Here is a 27,527-nt window from a genome sequence, read left to right on the forward strand (position 1 = left end):
CAAAAACCTCTAAAAACAACACAAAAACCTCTAAAAACAAACATAAAACACAAAACCTCTAAAAACAAACACACAATACCCTTAAAAACAAAAACCTCTAAAAACAAACACAAAACCACTTCCAACAAAAAACCCTAAAAACAACACAAAAACCTCTAAAAACAAACACACAAAACCTCTAAAAATAACACAAAAACCTCTAAAAACAAACATAAAACAACACAAAACCTCCACAAAGAGACATCAAACTACCACTGCTCTTCTTTCTCTTCCTGCAGGTGATGGACGAGCCTCCACTGGACCTGAAGCAGGAAAACTGAGTATCCGTCTCCTGATGAAACTCCTTCAGGTGCTGCAGTTTGTTGACTCACTCAGACAGTGAGCCCTGTTGTCTTTGCTGGTTATTTACATAATAAAACCTTTTTTTGAATTACACTCTATTGAGTTTTTTATAGATTTTTAAAGCACGTGTTGAGTCTTTGATGGAGACCAACGTCTCCTCTCAGCTGCATTTTCAAAGCTTTAACTATATTTGATATATACATTTTCTTTCTGTAATGGAGAGCAGGGCTTCCATTACCTTCATTATCTATTCCTGTTCTGGGAATGACTGATTTAGAAACCATGTGTTGTTACTAATGTCTGAGTAAGTTAGCCTCTCTCCATCTCTTATCACATGAAAGAAGCTAACAGCAGCTCAGTGAGAGGTTTATAACGTTTTACCAGCAGCTGATATGAAATATACCTGAAGTGCTGCCTGTGATATCACCAAGCAGACAGATAAATGGTCATTTTGAGTGGCTACAGTAGTTTATATGATCATTCTGCAGCCTCATTGTTGTCTGCACTTTAAAATCATATCACTGGTCTGTAAAGCACTAAATGTTCTCAGGACTGAACACATTTGGTTTACTTGTACTGGGATCGGGAGAGTTATTTAAAATGTTTGTTCTGATACAGTTCCTTATTTAAAGTAGTCAGTAATGTAATTTAAGTAAAACTGTCCGCTCATTTAATTCATAACTGTTCACTGTGGCTTTCAAATAAGTACATTCATTTAATGCATTTTTTGTCTGTCAAAAGATAGTCTTTAAAATCATATCGCTCATCTATAAAGCACTATATGTTTTCAGGATTTAATACATTTGGTTTACTTTTGGTTTACCTTTAAGAAAACACATTTATTAAATCAGATTATAGCAGATTTTATTGTGCAGAGTGATGTGAGACTCCTGATATGATGTCATGCACATGGTTACACACTGCTATACCATTCTTTATTATGAAATGATAATGTTGTAAGAAATCCCGTTTTTGCCGGATGTGTCTGTAATCTGATTACATCTTCTTTTTTACTGCTATAATCAGAATATATATACTCAAACACACACACACATGCACGTAGTCATCATGTTATACTAAAGTTCTTCCTCCTCTCTCCAGGTGAACAGTGGGACTTGTCTTCAGCTTCAGGTGGAACAGCTCTGACCTGTATGGTGATCAGCACTGGAGAGGAGAGACACCTGGTCCAACAAGGTCAGTGCAGTGTAGGTGCAAAAGTTAAAGGCAGAAAGTGTGAGATTTATCAGTTGCTGTTCATTAATACTCTAGGATCAGTAAATGATTCTAGAGGCTAGTCGAGTCTCATTCACAGGTCGTTGAATACCAACAGTTTGGGTTGGCAGAAGCCACTGCTGTGTCACTGTTGGGACACTAGTCTCTCTCCTTCTTTTTCTGTTTGTCTTTTAAAAAAGAATAACTAAAAAGGCAAACAAATTTGCAAACAAGCAATGTACAAGTCACTTCAATGACAAATAAACGAAGGAAGTAAAAGTAGGTTTTACTAAGTGCTATATTGCTGGCAATTGGCCTTGTTTCAGTTTAACAGTTTACCAGTTTGCCTGCATATATTTGATCTCATATATATATGATATAAATTGTATAATTATATTTTGTTTAATATGTATATCTACACTGTTCAGCCACAGCATTAAAACAACTGACAAGTGAAGTGAACATTGATCATCTTGTTACAATCAAATGTTCTGCTGGGAAACTTTGACTTCTGTCATTTCTGTGGAGCCTCTTTGACAAACACCAGCCACCCAAACACCGTTCAGACCAACTACACCCCCTCATGGCAAAGAACCCAAAGTGTCAAACTGGCCTCCTCATTCTCCAGATCCCAATCCAGTTGAGCATCTGTTGGATGACGCCAGAACCAACTCCTATCCATGTTGGGGCCCCCATGGATCGTTCTTGGCTCTGACTGCATCCAGTGGAAGCTCAGGTGGATTGAGATCTGGGGAGTCTGGAGTCCAGGTTGACACCTTGAGCTCTTTCCCATGTTCCTCGGGTCGTTCCTGAGCAGGGGGGGCACTGCCATCAAGGAGTGCTGCTGCCATGAGGGGGTGTACTTGGTCTGCAGCTGTGTTTGGGTGACTGGTGTCTGTCAAAGAGACGTCCACATGAATGCTAGGAGTCATGGCTTCACAGCCGAACATGGCATTGGAACACAATGATCCATGTTATTCATTTCACCTGTCACTGGTTCTAATGTTGTGGCTCTCAGTGTATACACATGTTAAATACTTTATGAATTACATCAAATAAATGCATTTAGGCACTGTAACCAGACTTGTTTGTATTTCCTCTCAGTAAAACAAAACCTGTTTCTACTTCCTTTGAACCCTGTGGGTTTTGAGCTAAGACTTAAATGGACAGCTTCATTTATGTAGATTCAACATTAACATAAGCCTCGGCTTGTTCGACCAGCAGGTCACTAATAAGGATCGTATTCAGTTTCTGACGTGCAACAGTGTGCTAGTGAAGTTTTTGGTTTAGACGCGGTTCTTGTGGTCTCATTCATGGTAGAGGTGCAGCAAACTGAGCTTCAAACACCAGCAGAATGACCGGAGACATGTTCATTTCTGTCAGACTGTGTAAGGTTTTGCTTGAGCAGTTGTAAGTTTGTCTGTGTCCTTCTGAGTGTATAAACTATGATGAGAGCAGAGCCTGGTGTTAACATTGGCGTTCTTATTCGTGGTAGAAGTGCAGTGAAGTGAGAGCTACAACACCAGCAGAACTGAGCGGAGACGTGTTGTTTTGGAGGACTCGTGGTATAGAGCTGTTTAGGGACAAAAGTTCAGTGGCAGTAATACAGTTGTTAGTGGTCTGCCTGGCAAACCTGGTGTTATTGTAATTTATAGGTTAACTTGACCGGACTTCAACTATCTTCAATGGCAAATGCCCGAGTGCTGTCCATCGGAGCTGTAAGCAGTGGTTTCCATGAATGGCAGTAGTCAGGCCTTTGATCAGCCGCTGGTATTGGTAATAGCGTATCTTACGAGCCCTTGTGCGATCCCGCCAACTTACAGGTCCCTCATGTTCAGACACCTATGGTATGGTAGAAGCGTGCACAAAGTGTGCGTGTTTAGCTTGGGCCTCGGCCTGGCTAGGGACATGCTCAGGGCCACGGTAGAAGCTAGCCTGACGCCACTAAAGCGGCTTGGATCTCTGCCCTCATCTGTCCATGACGATTCCCCTCGCGAGTTCAGTGTGTATGGGCGCGATGCCTTTGCTTGAAGATAATGTTGAACTCTGTGATAAAACAAAATGATAATAAAAAAAAAAAATGCAGGAATTCAATTTCTTGCAACTTTGTGTAACAGCATCCTGCTTGATAACACCAAGCAGAGATCATTACAAAGCTGTTACAGGGCCCTCGGCCTCAACGCCCAGCAGGCCACTAATAATGATCCGATTGTGTTGTGGTGATGTTTTTTGTTTGGAAGCAGTTGTTGTGGTTATGTTCATGGTGGAATTGCAGCAAACTGGTAGCTACAAACAGCTAGAGCGGTTGTTAGCTTGTCTGCCTCCTTCTGAGTGTATTGAAGGTTTGTTTTCAGTTCAGGTTCATCTCCACTCCAGCACTCAAATGTGCATCCAGAGAGTGCTTGATTAGCTTCATGAAGCCTTTGAAGTTGTTGCCTTGTGAACTGATAGCTACAAACAGCCTGAGCAGTTGTTAGTTTGTCTGCGTCCTTCTGATTGTATTGAGGGTTTGTTTTCAGTTCAGGTACGTCTCCGCTCGAGTGTGCAAATGTGTGTTCAGAGAGTGCTTGATAAGCTTTATGAAGCCTTGGAAGTTGTTCTTTTGCTGGAGAAACATCGTGGTATAAAGCTTTTCAGGCCAACAGTGTTAGCTAAACAGTGTTGAGTGCAGTAAGCTACGATGATCAGTTCACCACTGTAGAGTTCCAGGCACAGAAGTTCAGGAACAGCAATCCAGTTGTTGGTTTTCAGGTTTGTGTGAAATGACCAACCAGCGCAGGCTTAGGCCCCACCTCAAAACCCACAGGATTCAAGGAGTGTTTTTACAGCTGCTGGATAAGCACAAAAATATATATATATATATAAAAATATATATTTAAATAACATGTATATAAAAATACAAGTCTTCTCACTGTTAACAACTTGACTCTATGAGTCCTGTTAATAGCCCACAAAGTGTGTTATTTGATGACCTGAGAATGAGACTCAACAATCAGCTGTCTTTCTACAGAATTGATTTATGATTGTGCCGATATCACGCAATTAATCAATTGATTAATAATTGTCCTCCATAATGCAGGACACTGCCTTGTCTCACATTTCCTCTCTATTGTCTCAACTTTCTGCTTTTAATGCTGGGTAGCTTAATGTATAATAATACATCATGTTTGATCAGTGAAAATTTGATATTGATTATATGAATCTGCAAAGTAACGAGTGACTAAAGCTGTTAGACAAAGTACAGTAAAAGTATGAATTATAGGATTTAGTATAGTTTAATCAGTTTGAAGTTGCAGTAAATGTAAATACTCAGGGACAGTCAGTAGCTCAAAACTGAACTTAAGTAAACTTCAATAATGATCGATGCAAAATATGAGAAGTATTTAACATGTATATCTTCACTGTTCAGCCACAACATCACAACAACTGACAAGTGAAGTGAACATTGATCATCTTGTTACAATCAAATGTTCTGCTGGGAAACTTTGACTTCTGTCATTTCTGTGGAGCCTCTTTGACAAACACCAGCCACCCAAACACCGTTCAGACCAACTACACCCCCTCGTGGCAAAGAACCCAAAGTGTCAAACTGGCCTCCTCATTCTCCAGATCCCAATCCAGTTGAGCATCTGTTGGATGACGCCAGAACCAACTGCTATCCATGTTGGGGCCCCCATGGATCGTTCTTGGCTCTGACTGCATCCAGTGGACGCTCAGGTGGATTGAGATCTGGGGAGTCTGGAGTCCAGGTTGACACCTTGAGCTCTTTCCCACGTTCCTCAGGTCGTTCCTGAGCAGGGGGGGCACTGCCATCAAGGAGTGCTGCTGCCATGAGGGGGTGTACTTGGTCTGCAGCTGTGTTTGGGTGACTGGTGTCTGTCAAAGAGACGTCCACATGAATGCTAGGAGTCATGGCTTCACAGCCGAACATGGCATTGGAACATTATGATCCATGTTATTCATTTCACCTGTCACTGGTTCTAATGTTGCAGCTCTCAGTGTATACACATGTTAAATGCTTTTTACACTCAAAACCCACACAAATAAACACAAAGGTTCCACAAAATCACTCAAAAGTTCCACAAAACACTCAAAACCTACACAAATAAACACAAAACTTCCACAAAAACATACAAAACTTCCACAAATACACTCAAAACCTACACAAATAAACACAAAACTTCCACAAAAACACTCAAAACTTCCAGAAAAACACTCAAAACTTCCACAAATAAACACAAAACTTCCAGAAAAACACTCAAAACTTCCAGAAAAACACTCAAAACTTCCACAAATAAACACAAAACTTCCACAAAAACACTCAAAACTTCCACAAATAAACACAAAACTTCCACAAAACTTCCACAAATACACTTAAAATCTCCCCCAAAAAGACTAAAAATCTTCAAAATGACATACAAATTAAACACGAATACACACCAGATCTCCACAAAACTTCAAATATTCACAAAAAACTTGCACAAAATCCCCACAAAACCTGCACAAAGAGACGTGAAACTACCACTGCTGTTCTTTCTCATCTCGCAGGTGATGGACGGTTGAAAGGACGAATCACCAAGACGAACAAGACGAGCCGACCAATGAAGACGAGCTGCCACAGGAACCTGAAGGGAAAGTGTGAGTATCTGTCAGCTGTACTGATGGCTGATATATCTGCAGAGTGCTGGTGGTCACTGCTCGCTTCTCCAGAACGAGAGCAGCCAGGAGCTGAAAGTGTGTGCAGAGGAACCGGCTGCTGAGGACGAGTTGGTCGACGGTTTCCTGAACTGAACCCTGATTTCCTCTAATCCTGTAATCCCGTTTTGTGGACTGACATGTTGTCTGGTTGGTGCTCAGCCCAGGAAGGCCGCAGACTCACACTCTCGAATGTATAGACTTCAAACACAAGAGCGCCACCGACCATCAGAAGCTCCCGTGTTAAATTCCAAACTTGTTGTCTGGAGGAGAACAAACAGTACCAGTTTGCTTCACTCGCTGTCGTTCCCACTCCACATCAATGCAGAATCTCAGAATCTCCTGTTTCTCACAATGTAACATTTTGGCAATTTGCTGTTTTTAGTACGAGCAGGAGGTATTTTCTTTAATTAAGCAAACACACACACATTCATAACATACATTTATTAAGGTAAAACAAACTAAATTACGTTTTCAGTATCTTTATTTATGGATTTTGACATTACTCAAGTATTACTAAAACAGTACACAGCAAAAGTACTTCATTATTCATGTAAGTAGTCTAAGAAGTTCAAGCAGTTATGAATCTTGATCTTGAACAACTTATGGCAAAATTGTTTTTTTTTTTTCCTCATGTCGTCCTTTACTTTGAAATCCGGAGGGATACCTACCGGTACGTGATACCTTCAGTCTATTACCAGATTAGATATTCAGCTTTTTTCCTGATACCCAGCAGCAGTGTTTGTTTGTTTATTTATTTAGTAATAAAAAAAAAAAATCAATTTAAAAATGTGCTGCTAAAGAACCTATTAAGTAATTATTAACTAAAAGTTATTTAATAAATGAAGTGAAGTACAATATTTAAATATAGTGGAGTGTAAGTACAAAATATCAGAAAATGGAAATACTCAATTAAAGTACATATACCTCAAAACGTATAGTAGTATAGTAGTACTATAATAGTATTGGTCATTCTATTAAAGTAAAATATGTGAGTAGTTTTTACCACCACTCTTTACAAATGTCTATTAAAACATTAAGCAAATTTAAAAAGTTAGAAAATGAAACAAAGTCTTGAACATGATCAGTAAAACAGGCACTTTATTATTTAACATTTTAAAAATGGTACATTTACTAGACAACACATTGAAAAAGAAGTTTCTTATCAGTGTTCATCAATGATATTTATCAATAAAATCCATTTCATGAGCATCACAGTCATTCATTTCATTACTTGTCATTATTCATTCAAGCTCATTCGCCCCTTATGTCCTAAAAAGTGTAAACAGGTGGGCTGTGTCCGAAATCACTCACTACTCCCTATATAGTGCACTACATAGTGACTACGCCCATTTGTAGCGCTGTCCGAATGTCTAGTGGGAAATATTATACTCTATATAGTGCACTCAGACTATCCCACAATGCATCGTGATAAGTAGTGTACAACCGGTCACTTACCAAGCAACATTTAACATCATGCGTAAACTTTTCAAAATATTGGATTTATAAGGATGTTAAAAAGCAATTAGATTTTAGGTGGCATTTTAAATTGATAAAAGCAAATGTATTGTCCACAACAGAATCAATAAATTAAGCATTCATTACATCAATACAAATAACAGCTTTGACTTTTTTCTCCTGTATGTAGTTTACAAGGAGAGACCTCCCCTGTGCTTGTGGGTATAGCAACAACAGAAAGAAATGTCTGATTTTACTTTCACACAGTGTAGAAAATGATAAGTTAAAAAACAAAATTCAATGATCAAGGACTCTTCTATGCGACTGAAGCAGCCTTCTTTTCTTCAACAAGTTAATAGCTCTTTCTTATTGTTGACCTCTGGGGTGGACGACAGCTCAGAGTTGAGTTGATCTGACAGAGTGACACCGATGACCTGACAGCAGGAGAGGCCACTGAGCTGCTCTTCACCAGAGCGGACTCCCACTTAAAGAACTCGCATCCCTTCTGGATCGTGCCTCCACTGCCCGACCGGCGAACAGGACAGCAATAAAACCCTCGCCCCTGGTTCGGACCACCGTTTGACACGACCTGACGCTTTGCGCGGCGCCCACATCCACACAGCGGGGATGTTACCCTCTGTCCTCCTTTCATTGGTACAGAAAAGGAGGACTGGATGGTGCGTGAGGAGAGTGTGTTGGTTGACAACGAGGAGAGGACAGTCTTGGAGGCGTTAAAGGGGACAGATGAGGAGGTACGGGAGGAGTTTCCTGGGGAAGTGTAGATGGTAAAGGAAGATTGTGGAGTCTTTTTGTTACTTGTGTGTGGTGTGATGACTGCTTTGGGCCTGGCAAATGAGGAATTGGGAGTGGAGGTCTTCTCTGGCATGAAGGGATGGTGCCTGAATGGAAAGGGTGTGTTTGTTTCAGTATTATCACGAGGCTCACTGAGCTTTCCTTGAACTCCTACAGAGGTTTTAAGTCCTGTTTTGCGCTGGTTCAATTTGGATTTTGGAGTTTTAGGCACAGCAAAACAAGATTTGGTCTCCGAGATTGTTGAATGCTGCCTGATCTCATCCAAGTGACTAAACATATTAACACTGAATTTCATCTTTTTTGTAGAGAGAGAAGTTGTTGATGAGGTCATGTTTTGAGTTTTAAAGTTGTTGTCAGCCCTCACTGTTTCTCTCGTGTCATCCCTTATTGTGACCTGACCGCCTGTTGAATGTCTATTATCAGACTCTTCCCACACGTGACATCCGCTGTCAAAATCTGACACATAGTCGATATCAGATTCTCTCTCCGTTTCACTTATGACACCATCGTCCCCCTCCAACACCACATCATCGTATGAACCACACCTGTCCTCTGTTTCCACTAAGAGCTCTGCACATTCCTCTTCCTCCACAAGTCCAACTTTTTCTCCTATTTTTGAGGGCTGTTTTGTCTGAGGCTGATTTGAAAGGCAGCCCACTGTAGTGAAACACAGAACAAGGCTGTTGTTGCTATTATCATCATGTGATGAAGGACAATTTCTCATCACCAAAGAGGGGATATTCGTCGCAGCCTTTGCTGTGGCTGACCTCCCCCATAGTGGCGTAGTTGAACCATTCAGCAATGTCTTTGGAGAGATCAGGCTTTGACAGATTTGAACAGATTCCTGAACTGGACTCATGTTGTCCTTTGGATCAGAACCCCCTCTGATTACCCCTGACCCCAATTTCATCTGACATGATTTGGGAGGAATGTTGGACACTGAAGGGTTGTTTGTGGTCAATGTGTTTTCCTCTTTATTGGTGGTGGATTTTTCTTTGTTGTCTGCAGTTGTGTTTCCATGCATTGGTTTGGCCATTAATGGGGTCTATAAGAAGAAGACAAGATGAGATAAAATCAGTAACTCATGAAATATCACCCATTCCTGATTTTTCCTTGAAACTGGATTCTGAAGTAAACTGAGTCAGTAGTTGTAAAATCCCATTAAATTGCATGTTTACTGCCTCTATTCCAGGTCCAGAAAGCTGTACGTCATATTTTATATGCAAGTAAAGGGTATTAAAAAAAATAAGTGTTTAAGATATTGCAAAAGTTATATATTAGTTTATTTATATGAGAAAGCTTCACAATAAAATAAAAAAAAAAAAACTCTTCATGTAGTGTTTCCCAAACAAGCTTCCATGAAGACTTCCATATCCTCCATAAAAGGTTGTGCTTGAGGAGACAGAAGAGGGACGGGGCTTTAGGAGCTTGGATTCAGCGCTGGACGACGGCCACTCACCCTCACCAGGCTCCTAGTGATCTTCATGACGCACCCATCCCTCATCATCCTCGCTGCCAGGTGAGCTGTATTTCGGGCATCATCCAAACCTGAGGAAAAGAGGAGAAAAACAAAACACATGGGATAAGATGACATGTTTTAATTTTAGGATAAGATTTGTTTTGACAAAAGAGATTTTTTTTCCTATACCAGAATGTTCTCGCCCCGAAAACTGTATTCCTAGATCTTGCAGAGCCCCGTTCAGGCCTTTGGGTTTCCTGTCGTAAAACAACTGAGAAATACAAGGAATCGGGTTATCACAAGATGTGTAATGCTGACATTATTAGGTCTAGTCCTAGTGACTGTAGGAAATCAAATTAGCTTCCACTTACCCTGTAGGTGCTTCTCAGGTCTATCCAGCTGTTGAGCACATCAGGTTTATGGAGCTGCTTGCGTTTGCACTCGTACTGCAAACAAACTCCAAGATCCCAGTCTGATACACAAGGCAGAAGCAGGCACATTAAAAATGAATGACATGATTTCACTTGAATTTTCCACTTGTGAATAAAACATGTTTTTGCAGTGACCAAGCCTCAGTATTTCTGTTCATGATTTGTGATGTCTGAAGATCAAAATATTATTCTAGTTTATATTTAATGTGCTCTCCATACAGGAATGGCAGAGACCTTCATGGTGGGTCTATATGATAAATAAAGGGTAACATAAGAATTCTGGACTGATGGAATTTAACTTTTACCTGACCATGTGAGGAAAGTACACAGTTTTTGAGAAGCTGTAGTTGCAGAAGTTCTCTGTTGTATATTGGAAAAGACCACGCCCATATTGAGCTGCAGGTTTTGCAGCCAGCGGCTGAACCGGGAAAGACAGATCTGCAGGGGGATCCCTGCTTCAACTTGCATCTGTGAGACAGAGAAATTAAACTGTCAGATATAATGTAAAAAGCACCAGAAAGTCCACTGGTATGCGTGTTGATGCCCATCACCTGTGTAATCCCAGTCAGCTCAGTGCAGAAGTCTGACAGAATGGGGTGCTCTTGAGGTTGAACATAAGTGTGAAACTCTGACTCGACCTCACCTGTGGATGTGTTCAGGAGAACAGCAGGAAACTCAACTGCAAAGTAAAGGAAGGAGGAAAACGTGGAGGATGTTATCAGCATGTGTAAAAATTGAAACGGTCCATATGAAATAAAAACAGAAAGGGCTTCTTACTGATTTCCTGGCCGTAGTTGTTCTTCTCTCTCCAGCAAGTGGACTCAAAGTCAATCACAATCAGGTATGAAAATATTTGATCTGAGAGAAATGGACAGTATTATACAGCAGTGTGAGCATGCACAGACAACAGGATCAGGTCGAATCATGAGCTCTTTATGAACACATAAGATTGAACAATCGTACTTACTGGATACCAGTGATTTCTTGGACCCATTAGAGGACTGACTCCGCTGCCTCAATAATCCTAATTCTCTATGGAGGCGAGAAAGGTGCAATAACGTTAAATCCGATCTTGGCTTTGGTGTTTTATTTGCCTAATCTTGGCAACAGGACACACGAGTGGCACAAACTGGGGCTAAATATTGCTCACCACTTTAAAGCATAGTTAACATTTTAGATAAGTATTCAATAACTCAACATAACACAAATAAAGTAGCCAACGTTAGTAATTTAAACTATCAACGGCGTCAACTCAAACGGAGCCTTTAGCGTTAGCTATCTGCTAACGCTAAAGGCTCATGATTTATCAGCTACATACCTGGCCAGTTTCTTTGTAGTCATAATGTTAGACGTAACTTAAATTCGGACAACTAGCTTGACAAAACATATGAAACTATGAAGTGGCCTCGCTTGTAGAAATCGCAGCAAAAATCGCGCTGTTTTTTTTAAAAAAATGTATTCATCCATCAGTCTTTGCTCGATTGTTCGGGGCTGCGAGTGGATTAAATCAACTGCAGATAGATTTGTCGATCATGAAAAATGAAAAGCGGATTTTACCGGAAATGGACGAACTTACACTTCCGGTTTGGTCCGTTTGTCGTCAAAACAAAAGCACGATATAGAAAATACGAATAAAAAACATGTATATTTATGGGGCTGTACAGTGGAAACAAGGAATCTGAAGTTAATAAAGTATTCATCAGTATTTATTATTATAGAAATCCATATGTTGTGATGTTAACTCTATAGAAAGTAAACTTTTATTGAGGATTGAAAAAAGCTGTTTTGAAGAAATTATACCATTAATAAATATTGTATATTTAAATAAAGGACAAAATAGTCGTTTTTCATAGCAAGTTGAATTAAAAAAGAGACAGGAACAGACATGTGTGCAGTTTAATAAATTGAATGAAAAATATGCATATTTACATTTCCTGTCTTGTGTGTAAACAGATATAGAAGAATTTACACCATGTTTTAGATATTTGGTCTCTGGGGTGGACAGAGAGCTGCAAAGAGTAGTGTTTTGTATGCATATTCTGCCATCAACACTGAGGAAATACTAAATACTAGCAGTAGTACTTAGCCTAATGAAAGTCATGGGACAGTTTCTTAAAATCCAATCTAATTGTTTATTGTCTAATTGAGTGTGGGAGGAAACCGGATAATGAATCCCAGAAAAACATGCTAAAGAAACCCGACACAGAACTTCACTTCACACGTCCCTGATCCTCATCAGCACAGGAAACACAGCAGCCTGAAGTCTTCCTCAACCAAGAGAAGACAGGTCTGAAGGGTCTTCTTCCTCTTCTTCCTCTTCTTCTATACGCTGGTGTCTTCTGAAAATCAAAAGAAAATCTCAGCCGTACTTCACCACAATTCAGACGCAAGTGGAGGTGACTGGTACGTACCACATGTGGTTGAGCCTGATGACTTTGTGTTACTGTGTTGCTCACTGAAGACTCTGACGTCTTGTTCAGACCTGACTGGAAAATAAACAAACACAAGATGCGATGACAGTAACAGGAGTGTCATTTCTGTTATTGTCATCGCATCTTAAAGCTGCAACAAGGAACTTTCCATTCTTGTTGATTCCGGTGGCTCCTGTGGAACAAATTGACGTGATCACATCCGATGGTAGAATTGTGGGAGATGCAGTGCAGTCGTCTTGTTGGGTGTTAATGCTGCCTTCATCCTCCAGAGGAGCGGCAGGAGGCTCACATTCATGTCATTCATGTCGGCCATGTCAGTCTGGACACTAAACATGAAAGTTATCTTGACATCTTAAAGAATCATGTAAACTTAACACACAGTCAAACACACTCACAGATCTGATGTTCTTCCTGCTAAAGTAAACCATTTTCTCATCAGAGAAATGATCGTCGGGATGGGAGGAATTAATCTCACCTGATGGGAGTGAATGTGCTGCTTTTTTCTTATGGGGCATTCAGGCAATATGAGGGCTTTTTTCGTCAGATCTGTCCCTGCATATATATATTTTTTAAAACATACTTTATGTTTGTTGGAAAAACCCGGAGCGCCCGGAGAAAACCACAAATGGGGAGAATGAACAAAAGATGACAATTTTGATTGCAAAACTCCCCAAAAGCCCTGAAAATCTATGCCATGAAAACCCTACACAGAACTGTCTTCACACATCCCTAATGAATGGAGAGAAACACAGCAGCTGAAAATCTTCCTCAACCAAGAGAAAATGCCTCTTTTCTTCTTCTTCCCCTTCTTCTTTGGCTCGGTGTCTTCTGAAAATCAAACGACATTTAAAACTTCAGCCGTACTTCAGAATGCACAACAATTCAGGCGCAGGTGGAGGTGAATGTTACTTACCACATGTGGCTGAGTCCTCAGACGTCTTCGTGTTACTGTTGGTGTTTCTCACTGTGGACTCTGACTCTGTCTTGTTCAGTCCAGACTGAAAACTAAACACACACAAGAAAAGGTTAGAGTGTTATTTGTGTGAATGTCTTCGCATTTCGAAGCTGCAACAAGGAACTTTTAATTTTTGTTGATTCTGGTGGCTTTTGAGGACCAAATCGGTGTGATCATTAACTTCCTCCTGTAATCTAGCTATCATGTGGATTTGATTTAGAAGTGAGTGAAAGAGAAAGGCAACAGGTTGTGATACTGTTTTTCAGCATCTTACCTAACTGTACTCTCCTGATCTTCCAGCAACGTCGTGTTCTCGGCTGTCGCAGGTCGAACCAGGATCACACCTGATGGCAGATTTTCAGCAGGAGAGCAGTTGTCCGATTGGATGTTACTGCAGTCTTCATCCTTCAGAGGAGCAGCAGCAGGAGGCTCACTAACTGTACTCTCCTGATCGTCCAGCAGTGTCGTGTTCTCGGCTGTCGCACGTCGAACCAGGATCACACCTGATAGCAGATTTCTAGCAGATGCAGTGCAGTCATCTCGTTGGATGTTACTGCTGTCTTCATCCTTCAGAGGAGCAGCAGGAGGCTCACTAACTGTACTCTCCTGATCGTCCAGCAGTGATGTGGTCTCGGCTGTCGCACGTCGAACCAGGATCACACCTGATAGCAGATTTCTAGCAGATGCAGTGCAGTCATCTCGTTGGATGTTACTGCTGTCTTCATCCTTCAGAGGAGCAGCAGCAGTCTCACTGACTGTACCCTCCTGATCGTCCAGCAGTGTTGTGTTCTCGGCTGTCGCAAGTGGAACCAGGATCACACCTGGTGGCAGATTTTCAGCAGCAGGAGTGCAGTTGTCCAGTTGGAGGTTACTGCTGTCTCCATCCTTCAGAGGAGCAGCAGGAGGCTCACTAACTGTACCCTCCTGATCGTCCAGCAGTGTTGTGTTCTCGGCTCTGGGTTTCTCAGGTGATGGACTGGATGGACCGGGTGGACTGGATGGACTGGATGAACTGGATGGACTGGATGGACCGGATGGACTGGATGGACCAGATGGACCAGATGGACCAGATGTACCGGTTGGACTGGATGGACGGGATGCTGGTGCCAAAACGCTATTGCTTATAAAAGACACACTCACTGTTAAATTGATTTCCTGGAAACATGACAGGACACTGATCAAATGATAAATCATTACTAACTAACAAAGCACCGCCGATAGAACTCACATCCTGCACACACACACGCACATTTACCTGGGGTAATTTTTGGTGATAAATGGATGAGTGAGGACTTCACGGGGAGTGATCCTCTCATCTGCGTTAACTTTCAGCATTGCCTTCAGGAGCTCGACACACTGCTCTCTCTCCACTGCCTCAGTTTTGTTATTCTTCTCCAGACGCATCTAGTTGAGGAAACATCAGTCAAATTCAACATCAGTCAAGTCATCCTTGTGATCATGAAAAGACAATCGATCGTAGTGACAATGAAAGTTACTTCACACTTACTCCTTTCAGATCATCCAGAGATTTGAACTCGTGGCACTTTTTGGCTTCAATACCAGTCTGAAAGATGGATCAGAGTGTTTGTATTAATGATCAACTGTTGAATGTTGTCAAATGTTAACATGTTATGTCATCAAAATATCAAATGTACTGATAAAAGATGAAATAACTTCTGTAGAGGTCAGAGAAGGTTCATTGTGGTACCTTGATCGCCCACACTTTGTCATCATTGATGTAGAAGAAACTCTTCGTCCGTCGACCATTTTCAAGAACACGGTTGGCTGGCTGACCCAGCAGTTGAACAATGCTCAGCAACTGGAGATGAAACAGAAAATTACATCAAAATAAGCAAGAGGAAGCAGAATATTGTTCCCAGGAGGGCAAAGGAATGACCCCTCCTGTCTCTTAATGGCCTGTTTGGAATATAAGGGTAAGACAATCAGAGGCCGAGCATCGCAGTTCATCCTGGAAAGCTCCTGTTTTTGTGACATTATGCTAATGCTAAGACCTCCAATCGTAGGTACAACGACTGTTTTTCATTCCCTAGTTTCTTAAATATCTTATGATTCCTTCTTCATACACTCATCATACCTGTGGGATGTACAAGGAGCTCTAACTAGAGAGAGAACACGAGCACAAGCAAAGACACACAAGTACAAGTGATTGACAGATTGTCTGACTACAGTGGATGACTTACTATTTCATTTTGATTGTCTCCTGCGAACGGGTGATGGCCGCAGATCATCTCGAACATCGCACAGCCCAGGGTCCACATATCAATGGCCTCAGAAAAGTGACAGCCCAGAATAATTTCCGGAGACCTGAATGAGGAAGAGAAACATTACAGGATGTTTACACTGCTATATTTTTGACAGTGAGCACATGGAAAGAACATGTTACAGGAAGGAAGCACATCGCTGCTTCTTCATGGTGAAGATAGTAAACCACAAATTCACTCCAGTATAATAAAACAAATAATCTTTCTTACCTAAAAGCTCGTGGCTGCAGAATGCTGCCCCTCCTGACCTCTGATCTGGAAATGGCCAGACCGAAGTCTATCAGCTTTACTTTAAAGGGTCGTCGTTGGTGATCCACCAGCATTATGTTGTCCAGTTTGAGATCGGTGTGGATCACCTCGATCCCCTTCAGCACATTAAGTGCTGTGGCCATCTGAAAGTACAAGGTGGGTTAGAATGTACAGAAACCTAAAACTGAGTGTTGATTGCTTTGCTTTCCATCTGACGGTGCTGATCAGACCTGTCGGATGATGGTTCTGATGTCGTGCAGAAGCATGGGGGTAGAATTTGTCTTCTTGATGTAGTGATATAGGCTTATATCCAGTGGCTCAAACACAAGCGCCTTTCCAAAACAGGTCTTAAAACAGTCGATGTACTTGACAATGTTGTATTTGTCAAGGTTGTGGCGCTTGATCTTTCTCAGCACGGGGATCTGGAGACACAGGCAAGTTTGGCTTGATTAGTTTTTTGCAGTTAGTTAACGACTAACATCTGCAACTTTGACTGTAAAATATATAAGTTTCCCACCTCATTCTCGGTACTGTTATCCAAGCTTTTAGGCATCTTGATCGCCACAATCTCTCGGGTCTCCTTGTTCACACATTTCACCACCTTTCCAAAGACGCCCTCTCCCAGAACTTTCAGGAATTTATATTCGCTGGGGAGTTCGGAGGGACGACTTTCTCTCAGTTTAGTAGCTTCCATTTCTGTCTTAGACTGCTGAAACAAGACAGGTGAAAATAAGAAAAAAGGAGAAATTACCGATTGCCTGCAAATGACTAAACAATTTTTAATATTATTATTTCATCTGTACTTTCTGACTCCTGAAACAGAATAGAAGGAGTGACTCACCTGTATCACAGTGGTTGAAGACGGTTCACCTCTCTGGATAACTTGCAGGATGTGTTATGAGATCAATTTTATTAGCAGCACTTACGTAGCCAAACATTTAGAATGTTCCATGATGAAAGGATCAGAGATTCCCTGAAGCTCAGGTCAAAGCAACGTGTTCTACCAGCAACAGTTTGAATGTAAACACCATCTTTCTCTCATTTCACCGTTGCTATGGATCATTTTTCATCTTTTATTTTACACCACAAAGTTTTATAATCCTAATTTTATAGCAACCATCATTAGGAATGGATAAATTATAATGAATTAAGACATTAGTCATTGTAGTTGTACAGCAAAGTTTCATATTAAATTACAAAAGTTAAAGTTTATTTCAATTAAACAAACAATGAAATACTTTATAAACCATTTACTAAACAATTGTAAATGTATGTTGGCCATCCAAATAGTGTTTACAGACGAGCTCCACAGTGTTTATTAATCATTTACAAAGTTGTATAAACATCGGTTTCAATGTTACAATAAACAATTGCTTAGTAAATTCCTTATAGACACATTTCACTGTTGATAGTGAATTAACTATTAAAGGGATATTCCGTTGTAAATTTAATCTGTGGTCTAACACACCGTGACACTGAGTAAGACCCCCCCAATCGAGAGATCAAGTTTGCAGACCACTTACGTAGTTTTAGCAACCTCAGAAAAGTCTGCACAAGTACAATGCACTGCAGTCTATGCCTACAACAAGAAACCACCATCATAAAGCCACAAATAATGCTCAGAACAGCACCAAACTTCAGCAACAGTACAAATAGGGTCCCAGCACATAATTCGAGGCATCAAACATCTGCTAGCTTTGCAGATAGCAGCTGGCTCATTGTGGGTCAGCCCCTGCGAGTCGATTACCGGGTGCAAATGCTCAGTTCCATTCTTTTCCCTGTCCACTTTCCATAATAACTGTTATAAACTGGTAGGCGAGACACATATGAACTCTGACTGCATTTCCATGGAGTAATAATCATACATTTTCATCCTTGAGCCGTGGAATTCTACTGCACTTGGTAATCAACTCGTCAGGGTCCCCACAACGAGCCTGCTGTTGCAGGAGAGTGGTGAGTTGTGTTCACATTACAATAGCCATCCGGATAAGCCAGCGGAGGTTTGATGCTTTGCACTATGTGCTAGGACCCTATTCTGACCCTGCTCATGAAATGTTTACAGCTTTTTCCAATGGTATAATGACAACGTCATTACAATTCCCAGTGAAATATGCAGATGTTGTTTTACAGCATACAGATTCATGTGGTGTTAAAATTAGAATTAAAAATGTATTTTTGTATAATGTGAGACTTTTTCCTTCTGAACTTCTCTCTTTTCAAGGAATGTGTTTAAATTAACAAGATAAACTCTTCAAGCTGTGCAGCACTTCTCCCATTAAAGGATAACTTCACCCAAAAATTAGAATTGTGTCATTATCTTCCCAGCTATATTGTAGCAGATTGCCTTTATATAATTTTGGGTTGTCAGGCCAAAATTCAATAAAAACTAATAAAAAACAACAACTGTATTTGTCCCCGGAAGGCATCTGAAGGCACATGAAGTACACAATCAGCAAATTAAGTAGACAAGTCAGCATGTTGGTTACACAGACACAAACAAAAACAAGTCAGCATGTTTGTTACACAGACACAGTATTTACATTTAAATGTATTTTTCTGTATTTGTTTCTGTTTGTTTTGGTTCACTTATTTGTTACGAGGTGGGGTGTTGCTATCATCATCAACCATCTTCTTGCATAATGTGACCTGAAGTACCTGAGGCCACACACTCCGGTACACTAGGTGGCGACATTACTAGTTGGTTTGCGAGCCGCCATTAAACTAGAGAAGAAGAAGAAGAAGCAGCAGCAGGAGCAGGAGAAGAAGAAGAACGTGTTGTCATGTGTATGTACTGTAGTAACGTGCACCGGTGCCTGTACTTCAACCATGTGTTTTAGCCTTGGCGTGGGAAAAAAACTGAATTTGAGACCTGCAGGACAAATAACATCAGGTATTTACACTTCCCTGTCTTCGTTATTGTTTTCCCGCCTTTACCAAACGTATAAATACTCCCTACATAAATGTTAGCTTTGCTAGCTAACTGTGTGTGTTGTGGTGTAACTGAGTCACCAAGCTAACCTGTGAAACTCCCCCAGAGAGAAGTTTAACCACTAAAACAATTCGTTTATACTTTATTTTATCTAGATCTTTATCTTTATGTACTAGAAACACATTCTCAACTTATTCCAACTTATTTTGGGGGTTTATAACATGTTGAACAGCCACTTCATGTCTCTTCTTACCCATCTGGTAAAGGATGAAATTGCAGAATATTAGTCCAAATAGTGCAAAACCTTCCAGCATCATGCTGAAACATATCTTGTTTTGGTCCCTTACACTGAGTATTACACAGTAAGCATGTAGTAGTACAAACAATTTCTCTCTCTTTTTTGGTCTCAGAGGTCTATGTTGTAGTCTACCTGCTATAAACGTAAATACATTAAAATTACAATTAGCTTAAAGTTATTTCCTGAAATAGTGATTTTATTTTTTATTATGAATGAGTGCAAGGGAACCTCCACCTGGAAAGCTCATTTTCTTTATCCATGTCTCTTTTATTTTGCCTAATCACAAAGCGACCTCCATCCAAAATGAAGTAAAATATGATGATTTAATTTCAATAAACAGAAAAATGTCATAAAATTCAAGTTTACTGACATATTGCTCAAAAAGTATTGAGTGCTCCCTTGTTCCAACACGTTTAAACTATGAACATGTTAAATAATTAAACATACTTAAACTTCTGCTCAAATTATATAATTTGGCACTTGACAAATGAGACAATGTCATTTCAAATATCTTTTTTTTTTGTTTTGTTTTAAATCTCCCAGTAGACACTTCAGCTTGAACATGGATCCCACAACGTCCCTCAAAAGAAAATACGTCGCCCCCACAGCTCACAAGAACGGCAAACGATTACTAACTGTGCAGGAAGGCAATGGGACGCTGGAGTGTGAACGTCCACACCGCTCACCGAGGATCTCTGTGCTGCTCGACCGCCTTCAGGAACCCATTACAATGAACGATCTGACGGAGCTGCTTCATTATGCTGCTCTGGGGAAAGCAGGTGGCGTTAAACAGCCCAGGTAATGAGTGCGGTCGTAAGATCTTACAAGCCCTCATTAAATAACTCTCTGATGTACTTCCACTGCGTCTCTGTGCTCTAACAATAATCTAAATGATCTATTTTAAGTCTTTTGTGCCGCAGACCACACCACTTACGCTTCCCCATCTGTCTCTTTATAGTTGGTGTCGTCTCCTCCATCAGAAGAGGATTGCAGCTTTGAATGTGGTGATCGTGGAGGGCATGACACAGAGTCACTTTTACAAACACTACCTCGCCCTGCTACACCTCAGGAGCAACTACACCACTGTAAGTAACCAGAGGTGACGTCATTGTGCCAGGATCTTAAGATCAGCCTGACCTCTGTATAGTCATTGTTGATGTATTGCACCTTTTGATAGAGGTTTTTACTTTATTTTTATCTTTGAGATTCATGACATGAACCACGGAAAGCTCTTAATTCTGCTTGTGTTGACATAGAATGACCCAACTCTATTTAACAACATAAAACAAAACAGAAAATATGTTGCATCCTTTTTTCACTCTCTTCTAAAACAAATGCAAGAGCAGAATCTTTACAACAGGTAGTGTTGATGCTCGTACCATCTTGTCCATAGGGGTCGCCAGAATCAACAGCATAAGAAAGTTCCTTGTACCTGGTTCGATGGGAAAAATGATCCTCACTGTGAGGTATTTTGGGTTAACACTGTTTTTTTTCTTTTATCCGGATGGATTAGAGGGTCACCTTTATGCCATATCCTGATGTGGCCTCCAGAATCTTCAGCAGTGAAGTTCCTAAATCAGCCACACTGTCCCCAAGACACAAAGAAAGCAGTCAATTGCACAAAGGTGAGGATTTTGTACTTGGTGTGTGTATATCTGATACTGTCTTACTGTTATATATTGATTGTAGAAGCTGATGCAGTTATTCAACTGTTGCAGATGATGAAATGAACAAAGAATGTCTCATATCTAAAGTAGTTGTGTTTAATCGTCATCTGAATGCACTAATCCTAAAAGTATCATTATGTATTTACACCTCTCTGCAGTAGTTTTGTGTTTTTGCTCTTGTTCTCATTTGTGTGTTATTCTGCACTGCTGCAGCGCTGAAGCATCACCCAGTAATCGCAAAGTTTGGGACACAAAGGCGAGGACTGACAGCGTATGTTCTCTCTCAGGAGGAGATGATCAAGAAAAACTACCCTGTCAAAGGTGAGTCTGTCTCTCGAATGACACCGATAGGAAGCCAGATAAATACAGTGCTTTGTTGATGTCTCAGTCTCCATCTCTACATTCTCACTTCTTTTTTTTCTTTTTCTTTATAACACAGGAATGCCAGGCTTTGAAGAATTCATGTGCACAAACAGTGCTGACTGCGTGACTGACTGCAGCCCTATGTTTGGACTGGACTGTGAAATGGTGAGATTCTCTCAGCTAATTATGCAGTGCCGATCAATCAATACTGCTGGGTCAGGGCCATAAACAATTAGAGGGGTGCAGTCATCAAGATATATTTGTAATTACAGATATGATATTTCAGTAAATATAATGGATTCAAACAAATGCTAATCATCAATATTTAAAGACCTATTTTGAGTTTTTATACATTTATTGTGAACTCCTTGTCAGGTGTAAATGTACAAAACTATATCATGATTACTATGAATATACAATATATATGAATAAACAAATACAGCATGGATCAAACACCATTTTATCATATTTGATATGTGATCTATCATGCAGCCCTTCCTCTCTACTGCTGTCTCAACTTATTCAGCATGTGTCAGCATCCTGTAATCGTGATATTCTCACTTTCGTGGGCAAGATGTTGTTAGACTTTGATGTCCGTAGACGTTCCAAAGTTTCTGTTCCTGCTCCAACAGTAATCACAGTGCTGATGTTGTGCTTCAGTGTCTAACAGAGAAGGGAAATGAGTTGGCTCGAGTTTCTCTGGTGGATAACGATGGGAATTGTGTGATGGACGAGCTGGTGAAGCCTCCAAACCAAATCATCAACTACCTCACCAGGTATACATGCACAAATACACACACAGACAAAAACAGGTGTATTTTTGTTGACCAACATCAGCCACTGTTGTTTTAAATCTTACAACACATTGTTGTTGCCCTCTGACAGGTTTTCTGGTATAACTGCAGCGATGTTGAAACCAGTAAAGACCACCTTGCGGGACGTTCAGGTGAAGCTCAGGGATTTGTTGCCAAGCGATGCAGTTCTGGTGGGCCATTCAGTTAACAGCGACCTCCTGGCTCTGAAAGTGAGTTGCTGTTTCCTCTTTTGATTTCCGCTTGAAACAATATAATTATCATAATTATTGTCGTGCCAATAGGTGGCAAGTCTACGCCAACAACAGGTCACAGAGTTGAAGCATGCACAGTGAGCTTATTCCGTTTAAAATGAACGCCACAAGTTATGAAATTGTAATAAATTGTAGCAGTGCTAATTAAAAGTGAATTGACATGTATTCTGTACATGTGCATGAGTTTTTACTAACTCTCTGTTTTGGTGAGCTAAAAGGTTGTTTGCTTGTAAACCAGAGGCCAAAACATGAGGAGAAGAATTATTTTTCAAAGTAAAGCCACTGTACACAGCAGTCTGCATCACCGCCTGCCACTGTGGTATTTTTTATGATACCAGTGGAGGCTCTGATGTACATTTTTTTTTAACTCTGGACATGAGGGCTCTAATTATCTGAATGCTAAGCTTTTCTCAGCTGCTGCTCCAAACTCAGCTCAGACTAACCTTGTAAATAGTCGTGCTTGTTGCTTGCTTTTACAAAAGCATGATTCAACCCATCCTGCTGTACTGCTTTCCCTGCTTCTCCACCATGTTCACCATCTCCCAATAAAAACAAACCTACTCACTACACAAAAACACTGCCTGCAAAACCATCTGCCTCACTCTAGCATGAAGGACAGAGCCGGCTCACTTTGAGCGCTCACAACAGCGAGTGACACTGATCACCCCCTCAATCACCACTTAACATTATAACCATCTGGCCGGAGATGCAAGGCTGAAAATGGAGAAGCGCTTCAGTAGGCTTCATCACAGCCTTGAATAAACAGCCTCACTGGTACAGCTGCGAGCTCAGTCTAAAATCATCTATACATAGTCTAATAAATGTCTGGCCAGATATCAAACATGAATATATCTGTTTCACAGTTATCAGGTATTCACTGCTTTTGGATGTTTCATGTCAAACTTCATTGTTCACAATGTGGCCCATTTTTTGCTCGCCTTCACCACAAAATAAAAATAGACAGAGCAGAAAAAAAAGATATCAGGAGCAAAATATCAGTAATGTATCATTAGTTCATGTCATTATTTCAAAAGTGGCAGACAATTATGCTGTCAGAAATGTTTTAAGATCTCAAAATGACTACAGCAGTTACCAGAAGTCATTCAATTTCCTTCATGCCAGCCCTCATTTTGAAGAAGTCGCATTTTATTTCAGACATATCGTAGATCGATGTTTCATTCTGGAGGAGCTCTTCAACAAACATCCTTTTTTTTCCGGAAAAAGTTGAAGCTTTGACCAGATTGTGTTTTTGTCCCCGCTGCAGCTGATCCACCCTCATGTCATCGACACCTCGCTGCTGTACAGGAGAGAGTTTGGACAGAGGTTTAAACTGAAGGTCCTGGCTGAGACGGTGCTCAGGTGAGTTCTCCCTCTCTCCCTCTCTCCCTCTCTGTCTCTCACCCACCCACCTCCGCTACTAATCTAATTTTCCACTCATGTCCCAGGAGGGAGATACAAACTGAAGAGAGGATGGGTCATAATCCCACTGAGGATGCTGTGGCAGCCCTGGAGCTCGCTCAGTACTTCATTAAAACAGGACCTCGCCAGGTAACCCATTTCTAACACATGCTCACACATACACCTGTATATGCACACAGTTGTAATAGTACTTTGTGTGTATGCTCACTGTCAGGTTGTAGAACTTCACCTAGAGGAACTGTGGGGATACACAATTCAGGAGGAGCCGACTGACTGTGAACCTGAACCTGAACCTGAACCTGAACCTGCACCGAGTCACAGGTACAATATAACCTGCAAACCTCTTTGCATTCAGCACAGCTCACTGCAGTTCCTCAGACTGTGTCCACACTAAGTCTGGTAAACCACAGATTTCTTCTGAGTTTTTGGACTCCAATCTAAGCCAGCTTGTTTTTTTTTATCTCTATGAGGCATAAATTCAAAAACTCAGCTGTCATATTTTGGTGGAACTTGTGCAAAAGCTCCTTTGCTTTTATGTGTTGTGCAGGTTTGCTGACGTATTGCACACACACGGCCGGAAAGTATCCTATATAGGGAAGCGCTCTGACATCGCACTGAATCTGTGCAATCAGCAGTGGCACAACACTGACAAAGAGGTGAGACACGAGGAGTGTACACTGCCTCCTGACCTTCACCTGATCAAACAGTTTAGATTCACTTGGTCTCCTACCAAGAATATCAACTGATCTGACAGGAAGTCCTCGTGAAGGGTTTGCTGGTTTACCTGTTTGTTAGCTGTTGGGATGCTTGCACCTACTCAGCTGTTAACATCATCAGCGGTCTGATTTGATGATTTGAATACATTAGTGGCTTTTGGCCTAATCTGACTGAACAGTAAAGTGACAGAGGAGAAATGGATGATGAATTATTCATCAGTTTGCTGTATTTTTAATTCAGATTAGAGGTCACTTGCCGCTGCATTTGCGTCTTTTGTCTTTGAATTTTTTCCTGCTCATTATGATGCCTTTCCTCTCTTTCTCCACCTCTGTAACATCTCCAGGTGTTGGCCACTTTCAGGAGTCAGGCCAGCTGTCCGTTCCTCTCAGTGCTCCCGTTTTCTTCCTTCTCAGACTGTCTGAAGAGGTGCACTCTTCACCAGCAGCTGCAGTACGAGAGGGTGAGGCGTTTGTTCACCTCAAAGTGTCATACTGTTATTTTAACGTGCTATAACCGGCGTGTTCAACCCTCAGGTGTGTGCAAACCTCCGAGATTTGTGCGTCGTGTTTGCCGGGCCGTTTCCCGCGGGTTTCTCTGAGGGGGAAGTGAGACGGCTGTTCTGTTGCTGCGGACCGGTTCGGAAAATCAAAATGATGAACGCAACAGTCAGGGTACGTCTGATGAACACATCATAAACTGAAGACACGAGGATAGTTTCTGACAACGTTTGGTCTCCAGGTTCATGCAAAGGTTGAGTTTGAGCTGCTGGAGGGAGCTGTGCTGGCTTTAACTACTCTGAATGGACTTTCTGTGCAGGGACAGCTCATCAAGGTGACTCTCTTCACTTTTCTGATGTCCAAAATATTTGCAGTCTATATATTCAACATGTTTGCCTTTGTGTGCATTTTGAAGGTCCAGCGGCCCGTTGATGAGTCAATGCTGGATGTGGATCTGACTCTTGATGCTTTGATGTGTGACAGTCTGAACAGCAGTAACCTCTACACTGTTAAATTAAACCCCCGTGTGGCTCAGCGGGTGCACTTTCCTGCAAACATCAATGGACACGCTTTCGGCTCTGGAAGTACAGCTGTCGACGGGTTTCCTCCTGCCAAAGTCAACGGCACCCAGCACACCACCGGGAAGTTTAAACTGTCTGAGGAGATGGTCCGAGAGACATTTTCCCCCTTTGGCACAGTGGATCAAGTTGCCTTGCACCCCAAACCTGGAAAACATGCAAGGCATGCACTCATAAGTGAGTTAAGAAGGTTTTATTTTTTATCCATGTCGTGTTGTGCTGTGCGAGTGAGAGCTCATGCAGAGTTTTCTGTTTGTCTCTGAATGACAAGAGTTCAAGAGTTCAGAGGAAAAATATGCTGCCCTCAGCTCCACCAAGGACCTCTGGAGGGAAAACTACCTCCTCTGTCCATCCCTAACTCCGCCCCACTTACCTTCTTGGGTTGCCTTGACAACTGCAATCACCACTGTGGATCCTGACGAGGACGCAGCAGAAGACGAGGAGAGGACGCACACGGTCACCAGTTCTGAGGTAAAGACGAGGAAGCGTTGACACCAGCTGGTGAGAATGCTGCAATGTGGTTTTGCTGTGAAGTTTCAGAAATGTTTCGGACAACAAAACCTCAGAGTGTTTCAGTCATTTTTAGTCCGTGTCTTCTTATCCTTAATGTTTAAAGTACAGCTGACTCTGATGGACCGTGAGCAAACTCTGACTGAATGTAGAGCTGAGTCTAATAGAACTGAGTCAGATTCATAGCATTGACATCGTGGCTTCTTCTTCAGAGCCAAAAAATAATTTTCTTTCAATTTATAATCCTTCCAGATGCTGGTTTTTGTAGCGAGCCACACAGGGCTTCTAGTGTAACGACAGTCCTGTATCCTTTTAGCCTTGTTCTTTGTGTGGCTGTGTGTGAGCCCAAGATGACAGCTGTTTTGGGAGATGCTTTAACATCATAAATTCAGTTAATGTTCTGCCTCTCAGCTGGCGGGCTCGGTTGATTCTCACCGGATATTTTCTACACTGCAACCTCACAGTGAAAATTTGGCTTTTTAAAGATTCAGGCTGACTCGGTGAAACTAATTATCAAGGCATTCAGAGTTTTCAGGGCACATGTTTTGAGGACTCCAATGTGTAATCTGTGCAGGACCAGGAAATGGCTCCCGCAATCAGGAAGTTGGACCGCCGGCTGTGGAAGCTCTTCAGATCTCTGCCAGACGGCACCCTGTCAGTGGTCATTCTGCCCGGACACACCAGGTGAGGACTTCATCCGGGTCTGACAAAATCTCCGTCTACCAAGTTGAATATTTGTAAACCTTCTCTGCTCTTTCCCAGCGCTCATGGACACAGTCCTGGTTTGTGCCTTATGGAGGTCAAGAATGGACAACAGTGGAAAAAAGCTGGTCGGGGAGAATCCAGACCAGCAGGGGTTGATCTCCTGTGTCACTTGAAGTGAAATCAATGAAGATATAAAAATAAATGAGTGGCTTTCATTATCTCAGACTGTTTACACTCTTCTGTCAAATGTATATAAAGGCAAATTTAAGTCAAATACAGCATTTTTAATATAAACTACGGTAATTCATATGTTTTATTTTTTTAGGCAGGTGTTTTTCTACTGTGACATGTCAAAATGTCCTCTGTGATCATGACAAAGTGTAAATCCAAATGAACAATGTATTTATTTATTTTTTTAATGTTTTGATGAATGCCTGTTGTGTTGCCTTA

At 41.3% G+C, this 27,527-nt stretch overlaps 3 protein-coding genes and 1 long non-coding RNA gene across 8 annotated transcripts; 2 read left to right on the top strand and 2 right to left on the bottom strand.

Moving 5' to 3' along the window:
* Positions 1-1,476: 1,476 nt before the first annotated feature.
* Positions 1,477-10,038, top strand: LOC119017529. Its single transcript, XR_005074462.1, has 3 exons — positions 1,477-1,536; positions 6,103-6,192; positions 9,907-10,038. It is a non-coding gene; the product is annotated as an uncharacterized LOC119017529 (long non-coding RNA).
* eri2 (ERI1 exoribonuclease family member 2) lies at positions 7,329-11,986 on the bottom strand. Of its 2 annotated transcripts, XM_037093547.1 has the most exons (9): positions 11,729-11,986; positions 11,378-11,442; positions 11,188-11,268; positions 10,962-11,089; positions 10,716-10,878; positions 10,351-10,451; positions 10,169-10,250; positions 9,980-10,068; positions 7,329-9,565 (listed from the first exon to the last, which is right to left on the bottom strand). In XM_037093547.1, exons 1-9 carry the CDS (start codon positions 11,749-11,751, stop codon positions 8,060-8,062), a joined length of 2,238 nt encoding a protein of 745 aa, XP_036949442.1. In that variant the 5' UTR covers positions 11,752-11,986; the 3' UTR covers positions 7,329-8,059. The 2 variants fall into 2 exon arrangements, with proteins under 2 accessions (XP_036949442.1, XP_036949446.1); XM_037093551.1 differs by lacking the exon at positions 11,729-11,986 and having other exon boundaries at positions 11,054-11,089; positions 11,378-11,403.
* A 536-nt stretch (positions 11,987-12,522) lies between these two features.
* Positions 12,523-17,322, bottom strand: LOC119017138 (dual specificity tyrosine-phosphorylation-regulated kinase 1B-like). Of its 3 annotated transcripts, none has more exons than XM_037093602.1 (13): positions 17,170-17,322; positions 16,846-17,034; positions 16,559-16,750; positions 16,290-16,471; positions 15,999-16,122; positions 15,506-15,616; positions 15,305-15,361; positions 15,053-15,201; positions 14,072-14,917; positions 13,756-13,847; positions 13,318-13,670; positions 12,822-13,168; positions 12,523-12,749 (listed from the first exon to the last, which is right to left on the bottom strand). In XM_037093602.1, exons 2-11 carry the CDS (start codon positions 17,020-17,022, stop codon positions 13,546-13,548), a joined length of 2,055 nt encoding a protein of 684 aa, XP_036949497.1. In that variant the 5' UTR covers positions 17,023-17,034; positions 17,170-17,322; the 3' UTR covers positions 12,523-12,749; positions 12,822-13,168; positions 13,318-13,545. The 3 variants fall into 3 exon arrangements, with proteins under 3 accessions (XP_036949497.1, XP_036949506.1, XP_036949487.1); XM_037093611.1 differs by having other exon boundaries at positions 13,318-13,667; positions 16,846-17,037; positions 17,170-17,306; XM_037093592.1 differs by having other exon boundaries at positions 16,846-17,037; positions 17,170-17,306.
* A 1,572-nt stretch (positions 17,323-18,894) lies between these two features.
* Positions 18,895-27,300, top strand: LOC119017087 (RNA exonuclease 5-like). 2 transcript variants are annotated; one of them, XM_037093536.1, is made up of 19 exons: positions 18,895-19,218; positions 20,102-20,353; positions 20,514-20,640; positions 21,069-21,180; positions 21,436-21,543; positions 21,662-21,750; positions 22,246-22,361; positions 22,471-22,609; positions 23,916-24,010; positions 24,097-24,199; positions 24,285-24,391; positions 24,618-24,726; positions 25,131-25,247; positions 25,321-25,458; positions 25,526-25,618; positions 25,700-26,039; positions 26,134-26,333; positions 26,947-27,056; positions 27,135-27,300. In XM_037093536.1, the coding sequence occupies exons 2-19, from the start codon at positions 20,118-20,120 to the stop codon at positions 27,253-27,255; spliced, it is 2,460 nt and encodes an 819-aa protein (XP_036949431.1). In that variant the 5' UTR covers positions 18,895-19,218; positions 20,102-20,117; the 3' UTR covers positions 27,256-27,300. The 2 variants fall into 2 exon arrangements, with proteins under 2 accessions (XP_036949431.1, XP_036949422.1); XM_037093527.1 differs by having other exon boundaries at positions 18,896-19,218; positions 20,099-20,353.
* The last annotated feature ends 227 nt before the right edge of the window (positions 27,301-27,527 follow it).

The sequence above is a fragment of the Acanthopagrus latus genome, chromosome 1, assembly GCF_904848185.1.
Source record: "Acanthopagrus latus isolate v.2019 chromosome 1, fAcaLat1.1, whole genome shotgun sequence".
NCBI lineage: Eukaryota > Metazoa > Chordata > Actinopteri > Spariformes > Sparidae > Acanthopagrus > Acanthopagrus latus.